Consider the following 20,308-nt stretch of genomic DNA (forward strand, 5'->3'; position numbering starts at 1 on the left):
GTGGCCCGATCTGAGGAACACTGATCTACGGGATTTACCTGTTGCTACTGATATCTGACATTTGAGATAGAAATAATGAGGTTCGTCTTTTAATGTCAACAGACATTTTCCAGAAGTCTTTAAAATGACATCAATATAAAGAACCTGGATGTGCATTTAAAATTAAAATCAGATTGCATGTGAAATAAAGTATTCCACCTAAGTTGAATGTAGTCACTGCATTTTGAGAAGGTACTCTAAATATAGTAATATTGAATGACTGAAGTGCTCAAATTCAGATGACTTTACGTCTCAAAGAGGTCAGGAACAAAAGGACTCTTATGAAAACACACGTCTGAGGAAGAAACAATATTAAATCACACATGGAAGCTTGATGAAAGTCAAGTGACAAAAAATTTACCAACTAAAAGTAATTTTTTGGTCCGAGAGCAAACAGCCTCTTTCCTGGCCCTCTTCGTTCTGTCAGTGTGTGTGTGTGTGTGTGTGTGTGTGTGTGTGTGTGTGTGTGTGTGTGTGTGTGTGTGTGTATGTGTGTGTTTGTACCTGTGCTGGTGTGTTCATTGTTCCATCGGCATGTGTCACTCACAACATCCACAGAAAGTCATTTTCTTAGCTCTTAGCTACTTTACATGTAGGCAAAGGAGCCGTAAGCCTATTCAAACGACAACCACGACCTATCAGGGGCAAAAAGAGAGCAATTTGGGAACCATTACATGTCTTGAAGATTTACATTCATAATTTTGACTTCAAATTACTTCTAGAAAGCTCGCCATGGGTTGTCAAAACTTCCTTCAAACACGCTTGACAATCTGACCAGCCTGATGAATTTGTGCGTTATAATGTGTGAGTCTAATCAATTTTAAATAACTGAAGCTGTTAAATCTCTCAAATTTGCCAACATGAAATTACATTTAGAATATGCATGATGTAAGAAATGTTTTAAATAATTACTCTGGCAAGGGTCGATGTTGGCAAAAACACATTAACATGAATCCACAACATACTCATAAAGATAAAAGGAAATACGAATAAAGAAAAGAAGTTGTTAAATGAAGTGGACAGATTTAACAACAATTTAATTGATAAGTCTTGTGTCATTAGAAACAGAGCTTCCCCTCGCGACGGCCGAGATGCGGGACGGCTTTCAACATATAATGCCTTGTGAAAAAAGTATTGTAATCTTGCAATGTCTATGAAATGGGAAAGAATAAAAACCTTTAAAAAAATAGCAGGTGAAACTCTCAAGATGGAAACAACATGCTCGTCTTGGAGAATATGAACCCCTTTTCTGATGCATTTTGATTTTATTTAGTCATTTTGGAGTTTGACAGCCTCAGTCTTCATTCACTTCAACACTTTCACTGAAAAGAAAGAATGACATAAGTGAGAAAATAATGACAGAATTAAAGTGAACATGTTAGAAGTTGAATAATAATAATAAAAAAGCAAATACAAACCTTAATATATTTTAGGAAGACTCAGTTTTCTCTCAGGAGATCCGGTTTGGTCGATTTGTACTGTTACTAACTTATAGTTCTCATTGCTATATGAGAACCCTAACCCTAACCCTAACCCTAAGCCTAACCCTAACCCATACCAGTTTATACCTGGAACTAGTCGTGTCTCTTATAACAAGCCAACGTGTCATTTTTCACCTGACTTGGTTTGCATAAAAGTGTCTGCCAAAGAGATTATTGGTACCGCATTGGTATAGACTATTTTGATATCATTAATCACTTAAGACATTCATCTCGTAGAGTGTTCGCTTGTTTCTACATGGATTTGAAAGATGATTTATTTGAAAAATAATACTTTTTTTGTGTTAAAAATGTTCTAGCTGAGAAATAGAAAGTGAGAAAGAGAGAGAAGAGAAATATGTAAATAGAGGAGGAGAAATATGTAAATAGAGGAGGAATATGTAAATGGAGGGGGAGAAGAATAATTTGATTGTGGCATGACTGACAGAAGTCACACTGGTATGAAAAGCTGAACATAGAAATCTCTCTCTCTCTCTCTCTCTCTCTCTCTCTGGATTAACGTTCATTTAAACATGCTCATTTAAAAGCAGAAAGAATCAAGAAGTGAACATGAGGGTTTTCTTCAGGAGTCTGTCACTTTTACTGGGTAAGTAAAATACATATTTATAATACACTAACAGAAGACCCAATAACATACAATACATCATTTTAGAGAACACTAAATAGTCCCCAGTTGGCCAATTTTTTCCTTAAGTGTAAATCTAACAAAATACTATATCTTTACTTTTTTGTTTCAAAAAGTGATCATGATTCTGGACAAACAACTAAACAAAAGTTTTAGGGATTAAAATTATTGACTACCGGGGGACTTTAAATTTAAGTCTATAACATCTGACCATCATTCTTTGTTTCTCATTTCAAGGGGTTTTCCCACTTCAAATGAAGGCAGATGAAAAAGAAGGTGAGATTTCATGAATTAAACACTATTACATCTCTTGTTAGTTAACATGTGCCACTGTGAAACATTTTTAGGGCTCTACAGTCCCAGACACATGATGAAAACTCGAATAGTCCATGCAAAGGAAATTTCAATACCAACGGATTTAAAGATGAAAATAAAGTAGGCACAATTAGAAATGGAACAAGGTATTTTACATCTATATAGAGCGAAGCAGCAGTTTTTGAGTCTATTTAGGATTTATTTTATTTTATGTATTTTACCAAGTATGATCGATGCTAGTTTGAAAACTACAATAAGCAATTCCTGAAATGCTGCTTTTCAATTCCTTCCATCCAAGTCAACAGAGAAATCACAAAAAGGTTTGCAACTGGGCCGCAAGATGTGTGGAAAAAGAGATTGTGATTTAGTCCTGCAGATGTTGGTAATGAAATATTGAAGATCCACCCACCCACTGTAACAACATCTCAACGACTCCCAATCGTCGGCTGTAGACTTATTTCCAGCTTTAAACCTGTTAAATTCCTGTAAACCTGTTAAATATCAAACCTGGAAATTCAGTAGAACAGCATTTATTTGAAATATAAATATTTTGTTACATTATTAATGTCTTTACTGTCATTTCTGATCGTTTTAATGCGTCCTTGATGAATAAAAGAATTTCATGAAAAAAAAAACGCAAACAGAACACCTAACAACCTCACAAAATGAACGAGAATGGACAACCTAGGATAAAAACAGAGGACTATAAATACACTGCAGAACAAAGGAAGGAAACGAGCAACTCAGTTACAAACAGGTGTGTAAATCTAATCAGTAACCATGACAACTCACAAACTGTATTGTTTTTTGAGTACAGATGATAAATTTGACAAAACATTCCCCGTTCACTCGGATCAGTGAAATGATTAAAAACGCTGCATTCTGCTGCCAGGCCAGTAGTTGGCGATGTCACTTTGCAACACTACGTACCTATAGACCTTATGCGCCAGAGAAGTCTTCGAATATACAACAAAAATGTGAATTTGCGAAAACGGTGACGTCATGCGCATGCATATTATGTGTTCAGTCTAGAGGCTCAATTTTATTTGTATAGCACTTTTCACAATACACACTGTTCAAAAGCAGCTTTACAGAAACTCATATAAAACCACTAAACTCAACTAAAACCACACATAAATACTATTCTAGTCATAATAGAAAATGTAAACCTAAAAATTTTCCCCATGACCATGTTCCAGCTAACGCAGCAGGATGGGGCACAGCCAGCCAGTCAACGATATATAGTGACTGGTATCCCCAAAACGCTCTGGATGGGAGACCCACCACCTGCTCACATACACAGTCCCAAAGCAACCCGTGGTGGAAGCTGGATCTGCTGAAGGTGTACAGCGTGAACCGAGTGGTCATCACTAACAGACCAGACTGCTGCAACGAGAGGATAAATGGGGCAGAGATTCGGGTCGGAAGCGATTCTTCAAATGTTTTCGGCAACCCCATGTGAGTCTCTCTCATATATTCTTATTTACAGAGATTTTGTCCAGTTGGCTAATTGACAAATTACTTTCAAAGGGTCATAAGAGTTGTTTATTCATGAATCGGACATCACTAAAATAAATTAATATCTTGGGCTGCGTCCGAAATCACATACTCTCATTCTTATTTTGAAGTACTTACTTCACGGCCGCTAAAAAAGTATGCTCTATATAGTATAAATGGAATCTGGATGTACTACATTATCACGTGACCTACCAGCGTTGGTTGCGTCGCTTCACTAGCATTCACAAATCCTCTCCTGTGGCCTCATGGGATAGTAAAGTGTCCATCGATGCACACTTCAGAATCTCGCCGGAAGAAGGAGGTCATCTGGGGACCTTTTACCTAAAAACATCATATGGTATATAAGTTAGGGGAAATTTCAAACCATAATATTTACAGTATATAATTTAGAGAGAATAAAACACAAGTCATACTAATAAACTCACTCTATTGTCTCTCTCTAGATGTGCTGTGATTCCTAGTATTCCAGCTGGCACTTCCTACAGCTACTCGTGTAATAGGATGGAGGGACGATATGTAATTGTGGTTATTCCTGGAAATTCTAGGATTGTTTCACTCTGTGAAGTGAAAGTCTATGTGGTTTATCCAGGTAATTCATAACAACCTGGTCAAAACCCCTTTCCAGGGGAATTTGAAGCCATTCTCATTCCATTGAAGTGGTTTTTAATATAATTATAGAGTGTAGTTCTAGTCTAGAACCAGACCGATCTGGTAGAAATGCATTCCTAGAATTAAGTAAATGTGTATAAAATAAAATATTTATTGACACTGTCATTTTACAGGTAATTTGGCAGCAGGAAGAAGCGTCACACAGTCATCAACCATTAACAGCTGGTTCGCTGAACAGGCCATTGACTTCAATCCAGGTTTCACACATCCAGAGTTAGCCTGTTCCTCAACCACTAGTCAGCCTAACCCGTGGTGGAGGCTGGATCTGCGTCATATTTACAGAGTTAGTAAAGTGGTCGTCACTAACAGACGAGACTGCTGTCCGGAACGAATAAACGGAGCGGAGATTCGCATCGGAAACTCTTTGGAGAACAACGGCAACAACAATCCCATGTGAGACCCTCTTTCAGTGGCTTAATACCCATAGAAATCCCTGATTCCTCAAGTGCAGAAAGAATAAAGTCTGAATGAAGTTTTCTCTGTCTCTCTGTAGATGTGCTGTGATTTCTAGTATTCCAGCTGGTGTTTCGTCCACCTACACTTGTAACGAAATGGAGGGTCGATATGTGAATCTGATCATTCCTGGAGATACAAGGTTTCTCACTGTGTGTGAGGTGGAGGTCTATGGAGAAGGTCTGACCAAACAAACTATTGAAAAATGTCTATTTATTATTGATTATACATGCTCTCAGCAGTCGATAAACACATTTGTTGCTGCACATCCTCACTGCAACTGAACCGGTGTTTAATGTCATGTGGGTCATATTTTGTTTTACTTTGTTAAGTTCTGTTGATGATTTTTGAGGATATATCCATGTTGCATCTGTTTAATCTTAAGTGACAGATGAATTTTCACCAGAATACTGTAGATCTTATAGACACACGGCCTTTGATGCCAAAAACAAAAGATGCAATGATGTATTTTAGGATCCTAAAAAAGCATGATTATATGATAATTTGCATCTATCTTTGTTTTCCCCTGCTGTCTGTGACCCATCAGAACCAGTGATCTAAACGATAGAGAGTAACATCGTATGTGTGTGTTTCAGGTCCGTGTTTAAAGCAAACGTTTGTGAAGGTCAAACTGAAGTCCAGCTGGAGTCTGTCTGAAGCCGCAGTGAGAGCCCAGCTCCTGATACAGGTGAGAGAGAGAGAGAGAGAGAGAGAGAGAGAGAGAGAGAGAGAGAGAGAGAGAGAGAGAGAGAGAGAGAGAGAGAGAGAGAGAGAGAGAGAGAGAGAGAGAGAGAGAGACATACACAAATCTCAGCGGTTGTAAGAAATGTGCTTGTTTCAGCTGGAATCTGCTCTGGCGGGAAGAGGGATTTCTAACAAGACGCTGCGCTGGTCTCAACTGCCCGAACAGGAAGTGATGCGGAAGAAAGCTGCGCCCGGTGAGTGTGTTCATACAAGAAACACTGGAAAACTGAACTAGATTTCCAATTTATTAAAATGAATATGGATTCTACAAATGAAATGGAAACGACGTTGTGATGATGTAATGAACGTTTCATTTACAGCTCAATGTGCTCAAAGAAAGAGGCGATGACGGGAAAACTTTTGGATCAGTTCTTCAGTTACTTTATGGTGATCAACATTGAATATTCAAGTAAAGTTGTAGGTGAAAATTTAACCTATGGATTCCTGAAAATGCTTAAACTCTGAAGCTGCTTTGAAGCAATTTGTATTGTATAAAGTGAAATTATTAAACTTGATTTGACTATTTAACCCTCTGAGGTCTGAGCTGTTTTCTGGCCCTGGAGGTGTTCTGACATGCTCTGACATTTGTGCTTATTTCTGTTACTTGTGACATTTTCATGGCTAAAGTCTGATTACACTGTATTTAGCACAAACTCTGCTACAATAATATATCAGCAGCATGTATGTACAAGTTTGTAGTTTTGAGATAATGACGTTTATTCATGGTTTGTGAAAAAAAAATAAAGAAAAAAAAGTCACTGAAATAAGGTCATGAAACCCATACTGATTATTTCTTCACACGACTTTTGCAAATTGTATCACGTAGCCTAGAATATTTGCTATGTAAAAATCATCCTGCGTCCTCATTCAGATAAAACAACATATTGATTTAAAATGTGTAAGACATGTTTTGTGTAAGAAAGCTTTATGAGGAGGGCGTGAATCATCATGAATATTGATGTGTTTCACACCTGGGAAGACAAAGACCCTCCCCTAATGGCCCTATCAGGTGGGACTGTGAGGGATCCAGAACAAACTGAGCAGAGAGTTAACCTGTTAAGCTTCACCAGTGCGCGGACGCACTGAAGCATTTTTTAAATTAATTTAGTTCAAAGTTACTATCAGATTTAATGTTATACCTTGAAAAACTATACATCATTAAAAAGATATAAGACTCAAGTTTCAGTATTTGACCACTATTGTATTCTGAGAAACTTATAGTGACAGTTATGTCTTTATTTGTGTCAGGAGTTATGAAATGAAAAAATGCGTCGTTACCTTTAATATGAATTATGAGCGTCAGCCGCTCCCATTCAGAAAAAACTATGTGCTGTCGTCATGACAGCGCTTGACAAAACAATGTCCCTAAGGGCTTGTAGCTCAAAAATGTGCAGCAGGAAGTCCCGAACACATACATAGCTAACAGAGATCGCTGTAACATGCAGATAAAGACGTTTTGAAGACAATAAACATGATTGCAATGATATTTGATTTGCCTGTGTTCTTCGAGCCATTTCAGGTATTTTCATAATAATAGATTATATTTATAATGTAATGCTAATCGATATTCGGTTGTTAAGATAATACTCTTTCCGGGTCCAAAGTCCAGGTCCTCTCTACCTACCTACCGCTTTCGCTAGTGTTTTGGTTATTATTGAGTGTTTTTACAATGCCGCAGTGCTGTGTCCCGTGTCCCGAGCTAACTCACTCCAACCTCGTAAATCTTCTTTTTCATTGATGCCTGGACTCTACCCTTAATTATGCCACCTGAGTGATGAGCTACACTAACCACTCTGTTGGTGTTAAAGGAATTTAAACCCTTTTCGACCGCCAAGGGTGCCTCACTAAGAAGGACGTGATCGTAAATAAATGTACAGGTTCCACCATTGTTATTTCTGGACGAGAGGAGCGCTTGGACCCGGAAAAGGCTAAACGTCACGCGTGACGTCAGACTTAACAATCGGATAGACTTTATCATCGTGCAGAATACTATAAAATAATATATTTTCTGTCTGATTTTTTTGATCTGAAGCCAAATTAGATCACAGAAGATTATTTAAAAAAGAATGGCTTTTTGATTGTTTGGATTTATTTACAACACAAAATAATCCAAAGATACACAACAAAGGACAAAAAAGCACATTATTGAACACACTGATCTAAAGACAGAGACTTGAACAGTCACACACCTTTGTGCCATTCCTGAAACATAGTACATACCTTTGGATGTGATGGTTCTACCAGAAGACTCTAATGCCACGTCATTCATAGGTCTGGCCAATCACTGCTTGACAATGTTGTAAACTTTTTCTTCGTCGAAGAAGAGACCAGGAGACGTTGGGATATCTTTCAAGCAGAAGTTACTCTTTATTGAGAGTCAAGTCTGACTATAGCTCAGCACAGTAGAGTTTATTCCTTTCAAGGGGGAGGGATTACATAGAGGGGGAGACACTCTAAACAAAGCATGCAAATGCAGTACAGGAGTTAGCCCGTTACCAGAATTTCCCCAGCCTTGTTCTCATCAGCATAACAGTGTAATTCAAATATATAGATGATAATCCAATGACAGTATCGCCCATACCTTCACATTATCATAGAGACAAAGGCACAGCTGTGCCTTGAGCTTAAAGGAACACGCCAACTTTTTGGGACTCCGCCCAAGTAGCAGTGCTTCGCCTTCTGAGAATATAGTTCCCAGTATATACGGTTATTAGATGGCTGTGTCTCATGTGACCTTGTTATTTGTACATGCTGTGACTATACAAATCACAACATGTAAATAGGAAAATGTTGGCGTTATTTTGTCACTTATTGGGAGCAGTATGCTAGCTGGAGCTGTTTACCTCCAGTCTTTGTGCTAAGCTAGGCTAGCGGTGGGTGCATCAGACAGAGTTACGGCACGCACGGAGATGAGAAGGGTATGTGTGGACTTCTCTAACTCTGGGGGGATACGGTGAATAAGCTAAAGGCCCAAGTGTTCCTTTAACTTGGGACACTGCCCAGTGGTCAGGAGGTGCATAAAGACAAAAGGTTAATGTCAGACACCTGGGTTGCTTGACTTAATCTTCTTTGAATCTACTGTATACCTCAAAATGTAAAACAATGTACATAACTTTCTCAGTTTATATACAATTGTATTGGAACCTAGATTTAACATTTTATAAATTTGTAGTCCAACAACACATGGAGAATATAAACACTGAACTCTGTTTTATGTTCGCAGGTGATGACTCTGACATTCCTTTCCCATTTGGGAAATAGCTCGCTTAATTTTACCCTGACTTTATCTTAGTCCATTACTTTTGCGATGCATGCTATATTAATGCGATTATGCAATGAAGTAATCACACAGGAAATGTTAGCGGTCATTTATTTTGTACGATTTGGACTAAGGACAGGGCCTACGCCAAATAACTTTATATACAACAAGACATGAATCATTGTAGCTCACTACCATCTGTTAATACTTTATGGAATAAATACCATGTAAACATTCACCTGCCCTCTGAGTCTTTTCTGGTAGAAGTTTGTGTTTTGAGGCTTTTCAAATACTCTTTCTTTTAAGACATTTGCTTTTTTTGCCAATTCTCTTGTCCCATCTCTTCTATGTCATGCTATGTTGACAAATATGTCAATACTGTTATCGCTTTTAGTCGCTTTCCTCTGAAAAAACATCAAATTTCGAAAGGTAAGACTTTACAATAAGGTTCAAATCATTAGCATTAGTTACTTGCATTAGATATCATTAAACATATTTTTTTACAGAATGCATTAGTTATTCTATAAGTATACTACTGTTCACTGTTAGTTTATGCTTGTTAATAACTTGATTTTTACAGCTTGAAATGTTATGTATATGTAGAAAATTACATTAATGAATGCTGTAAAAGCATTGCTGTCATAATATCTAATGCAAATGTTTACAGATTGAACCTGTAAAGTTTTACCATAAAATTTTTTTGTATTTTTTGCTTTCAGAAATTGTCATTTCCATACTTAGTTTGCACCACATCGTTTTATTATTCAAATCATTGGTTTGTAGAAACTTCTTGTATTTACATTTAGATCATTTGCATTAAGGTGTTATTTGTTTGTTCCTTCTGTCAGTTTTAAGACTGTTTGCAAAACAAATTATGTTGCCCTAGAAGTTTCATTTATATTTGTCAGATTTCAATGGTTTGTACATTAAGATGTTTTATTTAAGTTAATATTACAGAAAGTATCCATTGGGATACAGTCAATGATATGATCAGTAAATCATGGCAAGTTATATTTTTACATTATCACATAAGTCAAAATGATTTTTTTCAAAGTCAGTTTAATATAATTTACCTTGATATAACTTGTACAACTAAGTTAATTCTACTTAAAAATGTAAGGCAGCAGCTGAACCTTAATTTTTAAGTTGAAATAAGTGGACTTTTTTACAGTTATATATGACCAGTTTTTTAGACTGGTTATGTGCATTTCCCCATTATAAACACATTTTTGAGATATAAAAAAACAACAACTAAACCAGCCTTTTTGCAGCCTATTTTACTTTCCTTCACATACTATTTCCAAATCTAAAAATCAGTTCAAATATCATAACCACACACAAAACCCTGGACAAAATTGCTGCCTTGCTGCTGGTCTGTGTCTGTAAGCTCCGTATAGCCTTCTGTTTTGAATCTCTATTTAATATCCTTCCTTGTTGTTCTTATTTGCTAAATTTAACTTACTCATCAACATATATTAGAAATTGTCTAATATTGCCTATCACATTAATCTGACATCGCTAGCTTTTATCTAAATCGTTATCGCAAGCACAACACGCTAGTATCTCGCTAGCCTGTTAATCTGACATCCGTGCTTGCCGCCTTTTCTCGCGCTCGCGCCTTTTACAAATCAAACAACTGTGGTGAGTAGGATCAGTCAACAAACACGATGAGTAATGTCTTCTCCTGTTATTGTCACTTGAACTTCATATCACATGTATAGTATAGCATTCTTTGTCAGCAATGAAAGATTTACATGTGATAAATGCAGGGAGACAGTCAGGCTGACGGAGAAGATTTCAGAAGTAGAGACACGCATCCAAACTTTAATCGAGGATAGTAAGAGTGCAAGGGCTTTAGATACTGCTTTGGATGCGACTAGCTTAGTGAACTCTGTACATTGTTCGGTACCGGCTGTAGAGCCCGTGCAGCAGGGCAATTGGGTGACCGTGAGACGCTGTAGTCGCGGGACAAAACACCGCTCTTCGGTTCTGATTACCATAACAAATAGATTCTCTCTACTCAGTTAAACACCCACTGAGAATCCTGTTGAAAGTGCCCTAGTTATTGGTGATTCTATTACTATTCTATTAACGTGAAAATAGAGCCACCAGCCACCATAGTCACATGTTTAGCCACATAGTCACCAGAGCGCCTGACATCAAAGCAAATTTAAAACTGCTGGCTAATGCCACAGATTATTATTCACGTCGGCGCTAATGATGTTCGACTTCGCCAGTCAGAGATCACCAAAATGAACGTTAAAGAGGTGTGTGAACTCGCAAATACGATGTCAGGCACTGTAATTTGCTCTGGCCCCCTTCCTGTTCGCCGGAGTGATGAGATACTTAGTAGACTGTCCTCACTCAATGGCTGTCTGTCTAAGTGGTGTCCACAAAATAATATAGAATTCAAAGACAATTGGAAAAGTTTTTGGGGCAGACCTGACCTGTTGAAAAGAGATGGTATTCATCCCTCCTGGGATGGTGCTGCTCTTCTCTCTAGTAATATGACACATAGGGCCCTATCTTGCACCCAGCGCAATTGACTTTGTACAGCGACGCATGTATCATTCCTATTTTGCACCCGTGCACAGCGGACTTTTCCCTCCACAGACGCACGTCGGTTAACTAAGAAATACACTTGCGCTCCCGGGGGCGGTTCAGCGCAAAGAGGAGGCGTGTTCCGGCGCAAACGTTCCCTCATGCTATTTTACACGTTTAGAAAACAATTCCGCCACTAACCGAAAAAATCTAGTTTAAAGTCAGTGGCGCGTTGCGCATGTTATTCATATGCTATTTTAAGGGCACATGCTTGGCCATAATCAATGTAGCGTGTGCACAACGCGCATACACTTTGATTCTCTAATCTACACAGAAGCAGCAGTTTTCATTTTTTGCAAATCATACATTATTACGATAGATAGATAGATAGATAGATAGTTTATTATAAAAGCATACATCTAGCTTACACATTTACCCAAATTATCATACGCCTGTTTAAACGAAGTTAATTTGGGTGGGTTTCTCCATCCCCAATGTCCCTGACGAGAACGTCGGTCTCCTCGGCTGTGAACCGCTCCCGGCGTGCGCCTGGAAAATCCGCCGTTATAATAGGAATCCGCTATAGAATAAGCGTGCCTGCTCTTAAAGGGAATGTGAGATGTCGCTCTGATTGGTTTATTTCACGTTATGCCCAAACCACACCTATGAATAATGAAGATACTTCAGACCAACCCATTTTAGATTTGCGTCGGCCAAGACCTGCCCACAAAGTTACTTGCGTTTCGCGCTTGATACTTGCGTTTCAGATCGTTAAAATAGGGCCCATAGTCTTAGAGCTCAAACATGAATTGGGGCTCAGGACAGGAAGCAGACAGACTGGCTAAACCGACCGTCTGCTAGCGGCCTCGCGTCACCAAGGTCAGATAAATATATTTTATTTTATAAGGTCACCCCAGATAGGGGTGGTGGTGGTGGTGGCGGCGCAATGGATAAGACACATGCCTTTGGTGTGAGAGACCCGGGTTCGAATCCACTGTGAGACACCAATGTGTCCCTGAGCAAGACACTTAACCCCTAGTTGCTCCAGAGGCGTGCGACCTCTGACATATATAGCAATTGTAAGTCGCTTTGGATAAAAGTGTCAGCTAAATGAATAAATGTAAATGTAAATGTAAATAAATCCCATCACATAGAGCCTCTTTCACCTAGATATCATCATATAGAGACTGTGTCTGTTCCCCGAATTAGGACATACAAAAAACTCCTGAACCCATTTAAGGGTAATAATTTAATTGATGTTAAACAAATAAAAAACAGATATAATATAGATGAGCAAATGATAAAGCTTGGGTTGCTGAATATTCAATCCCTTACTTCAAAAGCACTCATTGTTAATGATATGATTTCAGATAATAACCTAGATGTGCTGTGTTTGAAAGAAACCTGGCTAAAACCAAATATTACATTACTTTAAATGAGTCCACCCCACAAGATTACTGTTATAAACATGAACCTCGCCTGAAAGGCAAAGGGGGAGGTGTTGCTGTAATTTATAGTAATATTTTTATAATTACTAAGAAGTCTTGTTTTAAATATAATTCTTTTGAAGTGTTGGTGCTTAATGTAACACTATCTAGTGTAAATGATAAATCACCTTTGAGATTTGTGCTGGCTACTGTATACAGGCCACCAGGGCACCATACAGACTTTATCAAAGAATTTGCTGATTTTCTATCAGAGTTAGTACTGGCTGCAGATAAAGTACTAATTGTTGGTGATTTTAATATACTTGTAGATAACAAAAAAGATGCATTGGATTGGCATTTAAAGACATTCTTAACTCTATTGGAGTTATACAACACGTGTCAGGACCTACTCATTGTCGTAATCATACTCTAGATCTAATATTATCACATGGAATCAGTGTTGATGCCATTGAAATTCTACAGCAGAGCGATGACATCTCAGATCATTGTCTAGTCTTGTGTAAACTTCATTTAGCCAAGGCTGCAAAGTCGTATTTGTTACAAATATGTTAGACCTATCACTTCTGCCACTAAAGATTGCTTTATTAATAATATTCCTGATCAGTTTCATCATCTCAGCATCCCGGATAGCTTAGAAGAACTCGAAATTGTGATAGAAACGTTTGACTCTCTCTTTTCCAGCACTTTAGACACAGTTGCTCCGTTGCGCTTAAAGAAGATTCAAGAAAATAGTCCAATGCCGTGGTACAACGAGCGCACTCAGGCCCTTAAGGGCGCTTTCACACTGGCAGTTTAGTGCGGATCGGGGCACGGTTCGCATGAAAAATCGCTAATTTGAACGCTGTCATCGGACCCGGGTGCGCACTAGAGTACCGAACCCGAGACTACCTGGAGGAGGTGGTCTGAGCTCGGTTGCTCCCGAACCGTGGCGCGGTTCGCGTTAATGTGCAAGCAACACGGACTCGGGTGCGCGCTTGTTCAGGAAGTATAATATCCCGCGCATGCGTATCACTGTCGAATATCATTGTTTCCTCACACGAGTTGTATTCTCCATGCGTTTTCCGTGTGCGTTTGCGATGACGTAAGATCACTGCAAACGCACCTGGGTTCGATACAACTAATTGAGTGTGAAACCAGACCAACGCTGCGGGGGGCGCCGGGAACTAGCGCACTCGGGTTCGGACCGCAGCAAACGAACCCAGTGGAAAAACGCCCTAAGAGAGCAGCCAGAGAGATGGAGCGCAACTGGAAGAAAACAAAACTAGATCGATTGCATACGGAGAGGCCTTAAAAGCTGCTAGATCTGCTTATTTTTCAACCCTATTAGAAGAAAATAAACAAAACCCTAGGTATTTATTTGTAACAGTGGCTAGACTAACAAAAAATAAATCTTCAACCCCAGACGTTTCCAAGCAGCACAGCAGTAAAGACTTTATGAACTTCTTTACTAACAAGATTGATAATATCAGGGAGAAAATTATCACTATGCAACCGTCTACTACAGTATCGCATCAGGCAGTGCATTGTAGTCTCCCTGAGGAAAAATGTTATTCATTCATTGCTATAGAAGAGGAAGAATTTTCTAAACTCGTTAAATCATCTAAATCGACAACATGTATGTTAGACCCTATACCGACTAAGCTACTGAAAAGAGATGCTTCCAGAGGTCATAGATCCTCTTCTTACTATCATTAATTCATCTTTGTCACTAGGATACGTACCAAAAACTTTTAAGCTGGCTATGATTTTAAACCGCTTTAAAAACGCAACTTGATCGTACAGAATTAGTCGATTACAGGCCGATCTCGAATCTACCTTTTCTGTCAAAGATACTAGAAAAATCAGTATCCTCACAACTATGCTCCTTTTTAGAAAGAAATGATATCTGCGAGGATTTTCAGTCAGGATTTAGACCGTACCATCGTGGTTGTATCTCTCTATTAGTGTTACTCGATCTTAGTGCTGTATTTAGTTAAAGGGCCACATTTAGGGCCCTATCTTGCACCCAGCGCAAGTGACTTTGTACACCGACGCATGTATCATTCCTATTTTGCACCCGCGCAAAGCGGACTTTTCCCTCCACAGAAGCACGCCGGTAAGTTAGGAAATACACTTGCGCTCCCGGGGGCGTTTCAGCGCAAAGAGGAGGCGTGTTCCGGCGCAAACGTTCCTTCATGCTATTTTGCAGGTTTAATAAACAATTGCGCCACTAACCAGGAAAAAATTGTTTAAAGTCAGAGGCGCGTTGCGCATGTTATTCATATGCTATTTTAAGGGCGCATGCTTGGCCATAATCAATGTAGCGTGTGCACAACGCGCATACACTTTGATTCTCCCATCTACACAGAAGCAGCAGTTTTCATTTTTGCAAATCATACATTATTACGATAGATAGATAGATAGATAGATAGATAGATAGATAGATAGATAGATAGATAGATAGATTGACAATTTATTATAAAAGCATACATCTAGCTTACACATTTACCCAAATTATCATACGCCTGTTTAACCGAAGTTAATTTGGGTGGGTTTCTCCATTTCAATGTAACTTCTCTCTTTTACGGCCGTGACGAGAGCGTTGCTCTCCTTGGCTGTGAACCGCTCCTGGCGCGCGCCTGGCAAATCCGCCGTTACAATAGCAATCCGCTATGGAAAAAGCACGTCTGCTCTTAAAGGGAATGTGAGATGACGCTCTGATTGGTTTATTTCACGTTACGCCTAACCACACCTATGAATAATGAAGCTACTTCAGACCAACCCATTTTAGATTTGCGCCTGGCGCAAGAGTCATTTATCCCGCCGGGAAAATAGCAACAGCGCCCAGACCCGCCCACAAAGTTACTTGCGCTTTGCGCTTGATACTTGCGTTTCAGATCGTTAAAATAGGGCCCTTAATGTTGGCGTGCAAAGAGTTTTGATTCAAAAAAGAGTCAAGAGTAAATGATTTCCCTGAAAATTTTCAAATACTGTGACTGTTTCCAAAAACGGATGTGTTTGTGTCAGCGGACCTTCACAGGCTTTAGACAACCACTTAAGATCGATCTATACACCCAACAAGCAAGTCTTCGTGCTCGTCTACAGTCGTCCTAAAACAAATGGTAATTGCCATGTTGGTAGATAGCACCTGTAGAATTTTATTTTGTTGAAAGCACAGATAAGAGTAAAAAGCTACTATGTTTAGATCCATGTTCGAGGCAGTTCAACTTCATGAGCGCATTACTTAAAAAAAATGTAAATAAAATAAAGAACGTCTACAGAAGACTGTATTCTTGTAATGTTTCGACATTAATCTCGAAATATTTCGACTTTATTCTCATATTTTTTTATTACATTTTTTAAACAGATTTTTTATTTTTATTCTTTTACGCTGCAGTTCAGGGCTTCCGTACCTATCAGTGAACAATTCTAAAAGGAAAAAAAAAATCATAGTGTGAAATTGTAATAATCTTTTTTTTACTATAAAAAACCTTAAGTGCAGTTGAAAGATTCCATGGATTAAAGTTCCTTTATGGAACCATTAATGCCAGTAAAGAACCTTTATCTTTAAGAATGTATGTGAAAGAAACTAAGGTTTGAGTAGGGGCTGGACTCCTGTGCAGCTCAAGTGCTGATTTACATCATTCAAATCCACACAAAACAACAGGGAAATGATCAATGATCGAGCTGATCCAGATGAAGTGGAAAGCAGGACAAACTACAGGTCTGCAGGTTTAACACACATGTGCCGAAGATACTAACCTCACACAAAACAATTCATCATTGGACAAAAAAAGTAAAGAACTTTTATCACACTATATATGTTCCTGGTATGAATTTCCACTGGCTTGGTCATATTATAATACAATTATATTCTATTCAATTTAACCTCATGAAAAATCATGAAAATCTTACGTTTACCTCTGTGTGCTTGGTTATTCTTCTTTGATTATTAAATTTTATATTTAAAATAACATAATTAACAGGACATGAAAGGATAATAACTGTGCAAATGTTGATCATCTGGAAATGCTTAATCTAATCTGTTCAAATGTGATAATCTAGAGTCTGATCCACATTCCACACACTGAATTAATCTGCAAATGTCTCAGAGGAGAACATAATTTGAAACGTTTCTGTTGAAAAAAAGAAAAGAAAGAAAATCAAATATTATCCCAGAGAAGAAAGTTGTCTTGGACTCAAGGTGCATTTACATAGACGTGTTGGAAACATGAACATTGAATGCAACAATGCAAAATACATAACAACAATTCTTAATAAAAGTATCTGTACTTCCTCATGATAATTATTAAAAATGCTATGATAGGGTAGAATTGGGGAAGATGCCCCCATTCAGAACCATGTGGATTTACTTTTAAATTGGAACAAATTTAGAAAAAAGTTTAGCATGTACAGGATGTGTCCCAGATCTGCCAGGTTCCTGCAACAACCAATCACAGCGCACTGCCTATCACAGCGCATTCCCCATGTTGTCAATAAAACCACCTGTTGTATCTCCTTCTCCTTGTCCGAGTGTGCTTCCGTAACAGAAGACCGGACCTAAGAAAAACAGACTGCAAGATGGGCATCTTCCTCATCCCCCTAGACCCAGCCGATCTGCTTCTCTCCACCTCCCAGGACCACCGCCTGATCGAGGAATACACAGAGGAGTTCCTCGAACTCGATCACCAGGTGTCCTGGAACGATGCGACCCTCAAATCCATCTTTCACTCACGATCCACTCTTCAGGCAATTTCCATCTGCTGCCACCACGTGTTCCTTGAAGAGGTACATAACAAACATCCTGTGGCTGTGTGGATCGTCCTACACCCTGGAGGAAGCAGTTTGGGACTCCCTTTCCATCCCTGTCACCCCAGAGTCTCGTCCCATCATGGCCGCCATTCCAGAATCTTGTCCCGTCATGGCTGCCACAGCAGAGCCCTCTGCCAAGATGGCCGCTGCCGCGCTTGAGCCTCCAGCTAAGATGGCCGCTGCCATGCTTGAGCCTTCAGCCAAGATGGGTCCCTGGGCAAGGCCACGAAGGTGGATCATCCCAGGTCTCCCAAGCTGCCGACTCCGCCCTGGTCTCCCGAACTGCCGGCTCCGCCCTGGAGTCTTCATAACCTGCCTCCAGGATGCCGACCCCGCCTCCCCGGTTGGATCATCTACAGCGCAAGGACGCGCCTACCGGGAGGGGGAGTACTGTCACAGATCTGCCAGGTTCCTGCAACAACCAATCACAACGCACTGCCTATCACTGCGCACTCCCTCTCCTGAGTTCTAATCACACACACACACACCTGCACCTCATCTGCACCCTCATCACCTCAGCTACATAAGCACACACCTCGCCCCAGCTCATTGTCCGGTCTTGTTCCCAAACGAAGTGGACCTTGTTTTCTCCAGCGATTCCAGCGACCTGTCACTAGCGTTTTCTCCTGTAATTCCTCCAGCATTCTCCTCCTGTGCCACTCCTTTGTTTCTTCTCCAGCGTCTTCCTAGTCCTCCATTCTCCTGTATATGTCCATCAGATCTGCATTCCTGTCGTCCAGTAAGGTGTGTGCATCCGGTCCATCATTTACTCAGTCATCCACCATCCTCCGGTCCTGTAAGCACAGACATTCTCCTCAACGCCTGATTCCCTGGCTGCATCCGAAACCGCATACTTCCCTACTACATAGTAGGGAAAAAGCAGTAGGTGAGCGAATAAGTACAGTATGTCCGAATCCATAAAAGAGTAGGCAAGAATTACCTGGGTGACATACTATTTCTCGTGAGATTCGGACGTGCGAATACCAATAGTGTGTCTGAAAATTCCTACTTTCCTACTATATAGTAGGAGAAAACCGTACGTGAACGGAGTAGTATGTCCGAAACCTCAGTATTCATAAAAGAGTAGGCCAGAAGTTCCCGGATGGCTTACTGCTTCAGCCCAGATTCTGAAGAGCTCGTAGATCAATACTTTTCTATCCCAGGAGGCCACGGGAGAGGGTATGTCATTATTAAACAAATTAAATAAAACTTTCAAATGTGAGTAAACACGGTTCCTTGTGTTAAAATTGCATGTGTTGAACTACTGTAGAGTAAACTGTTGAACTGTCGACGGTGTAAAAACACGTTTTATTATGTATAGCTAACAGGGGAGCTCCAGTAAGCACACGTACATCTCTAAATTGGATTTACATTAACCATAAACATCTTAAAGACACTTATTTTAAATGTCTATTAACATCTGACAGGAAAATCGTCGATACGTATCGCAGATGAACATAAACAACATGAAATAGATATCTGAGTGAGAGATGTATGTGAAAAAAAAATGAAAAAGTCTATGAAAATGAATCCGAAGTACCGGACATTTCTTTTGTCCTCTTCTGACGCCTGAGATTCTCAATCTCAATCAAATTTTGGCAGATTTGTTTTGCAAATCAGTCTTGACGTGTGAGGTGAAGATGAGCAGAGAACGACGAATATAAAGAGGGAAGACGGAGAAACTCTTCATATCTGACCATCACAGGTGCAGTATGTCATTCTCACATGCAGAATCTCACCTATAACTTCAGTTATTGCAATATATGATGTCCTCACTGAAGATGTCCTTTATTCCAGTGACCTTTATCTTTAAAAACAAGATGGAGGGACTCGGTTACCTGTTTTTACTTTTTGGTGAGTATAAATGACATGCATCAGTCAGATGATACTGAAATTATAGATACTGTTCAGCAATTCTTTATGCAAATATTCAAAGAATCAAATGCAACATTAATCAGCTTCTTAGAAATCAATGGAAATATTTGTTTTTTGCAACAGGTGTCTTTTCCAATCAGGGCAGCTCAGAAAACTTGGAAGGTAAAAAGTTCTGGGAACACTTTAGTTAATGCATTAACCAAGCAATACATTTGTTACAGTAGTTAATACAAATACAACTGTTCATTCATGTCAGCTCAGAAGCATTAAATAATATTAACATAGAATTTGTGATTTTAAAATAAACTAAATGTTAAATTAATAAATGCTTTAGAAGTTGTCAACTCATGTCGTTAACTAATGGAATCTTATTTTAAGCTGCTGCCAATGTTCTATTGAAACTTCTCACATTACAGTCTTATTTCTTCTTGGCCCTCTGTATCTTTTTGAATACATGTTTTTTAGAGAATTTGGCATTGAAAGGAAAAGCTGTGCAGTCGAGCACATATGGAGCACGCTGGGGAGCCGGAAA

The 20,308-nt window shown here is 39.2% G+C and overlaps 1 protein-coding gene across 2 annotated transcripts; it reads left to right on the forward strand.

Moving 5' to 3' along the window:
- The first annotated feature begins 1,947 nt into the window (after positions 1-1,947).
- LOC309492608 (uncharacterized protein) lies at positions 1,948-6,868 on the forward strand. Of its 2 annotated transcripts, XM_082161615.1 has the most exons (9): positions 1,948-2,124; positions 2,401-2,439; positions 3,678-3,936; positions 4,440-4,585; positions 4,779-5,058; positions 5,159-5,298; positions 5,715-5,806; positions 5,960-6,056; positions 6,183-6,868. In XM_082161615.1, exons 1-9 carry the CDS (start codon positions 2,088-2,090, stop codon positions 6,209-6,211), a joined length of 1,119 nt encoding a protein of 372 aa, XP_082017741.1. In that variant the 5' UTR covers positions 1,948-2,087; the 3' UTR covers positions 6,212-6,868. The 2 variants fall into 2 exon arrangements, with proteins under 2 accessions (XP_082017741.1, XP_082017740.1); XM_082161614.1 differs by having other exon boundaries at positions 5,960-6,868.
- The last annotated feature ends 13,440 nt before the right edge of the window (positions 6,869-20,308 follow it).

Source organism: Leuciscus leuciscus (assembly GCF_965113295.1).
Source record: "Leuciscus leuciscus genome assembly, chromosome: 2".
Lineage (NCBI taxonomy): Eukaryota > Metazoa > Chordata > Actinopteri > Cypriniformes > Leuciscidae > Leuciscus > Leuciscus leuciscus.

Excerpts from the sequence above, each read along its gene's own strand:
- LOC309492608 (XM_082161614.1), top strand. The coding sequence starts at position 2,088 with ATGAGGGTTTTCTTCAGGAGTCTGTCACTTTTACTGG. Across the intron at positions 2,125-2,400 it reads GAGTCTGTCACTTTTACTGG|GGGTTTTCCCACTTCAAATG; the intron begins GTAAGTAAAATA and ends TCTCATTTCAAG. Across the intron at positions 2,440-3,677 it reads GAAGGCAGATGAAAAAGAAG|CTAACGCAGCAGGATGGGGC; the intron begins GTGAGATTTCAT and ends ACCATGTTCCAG.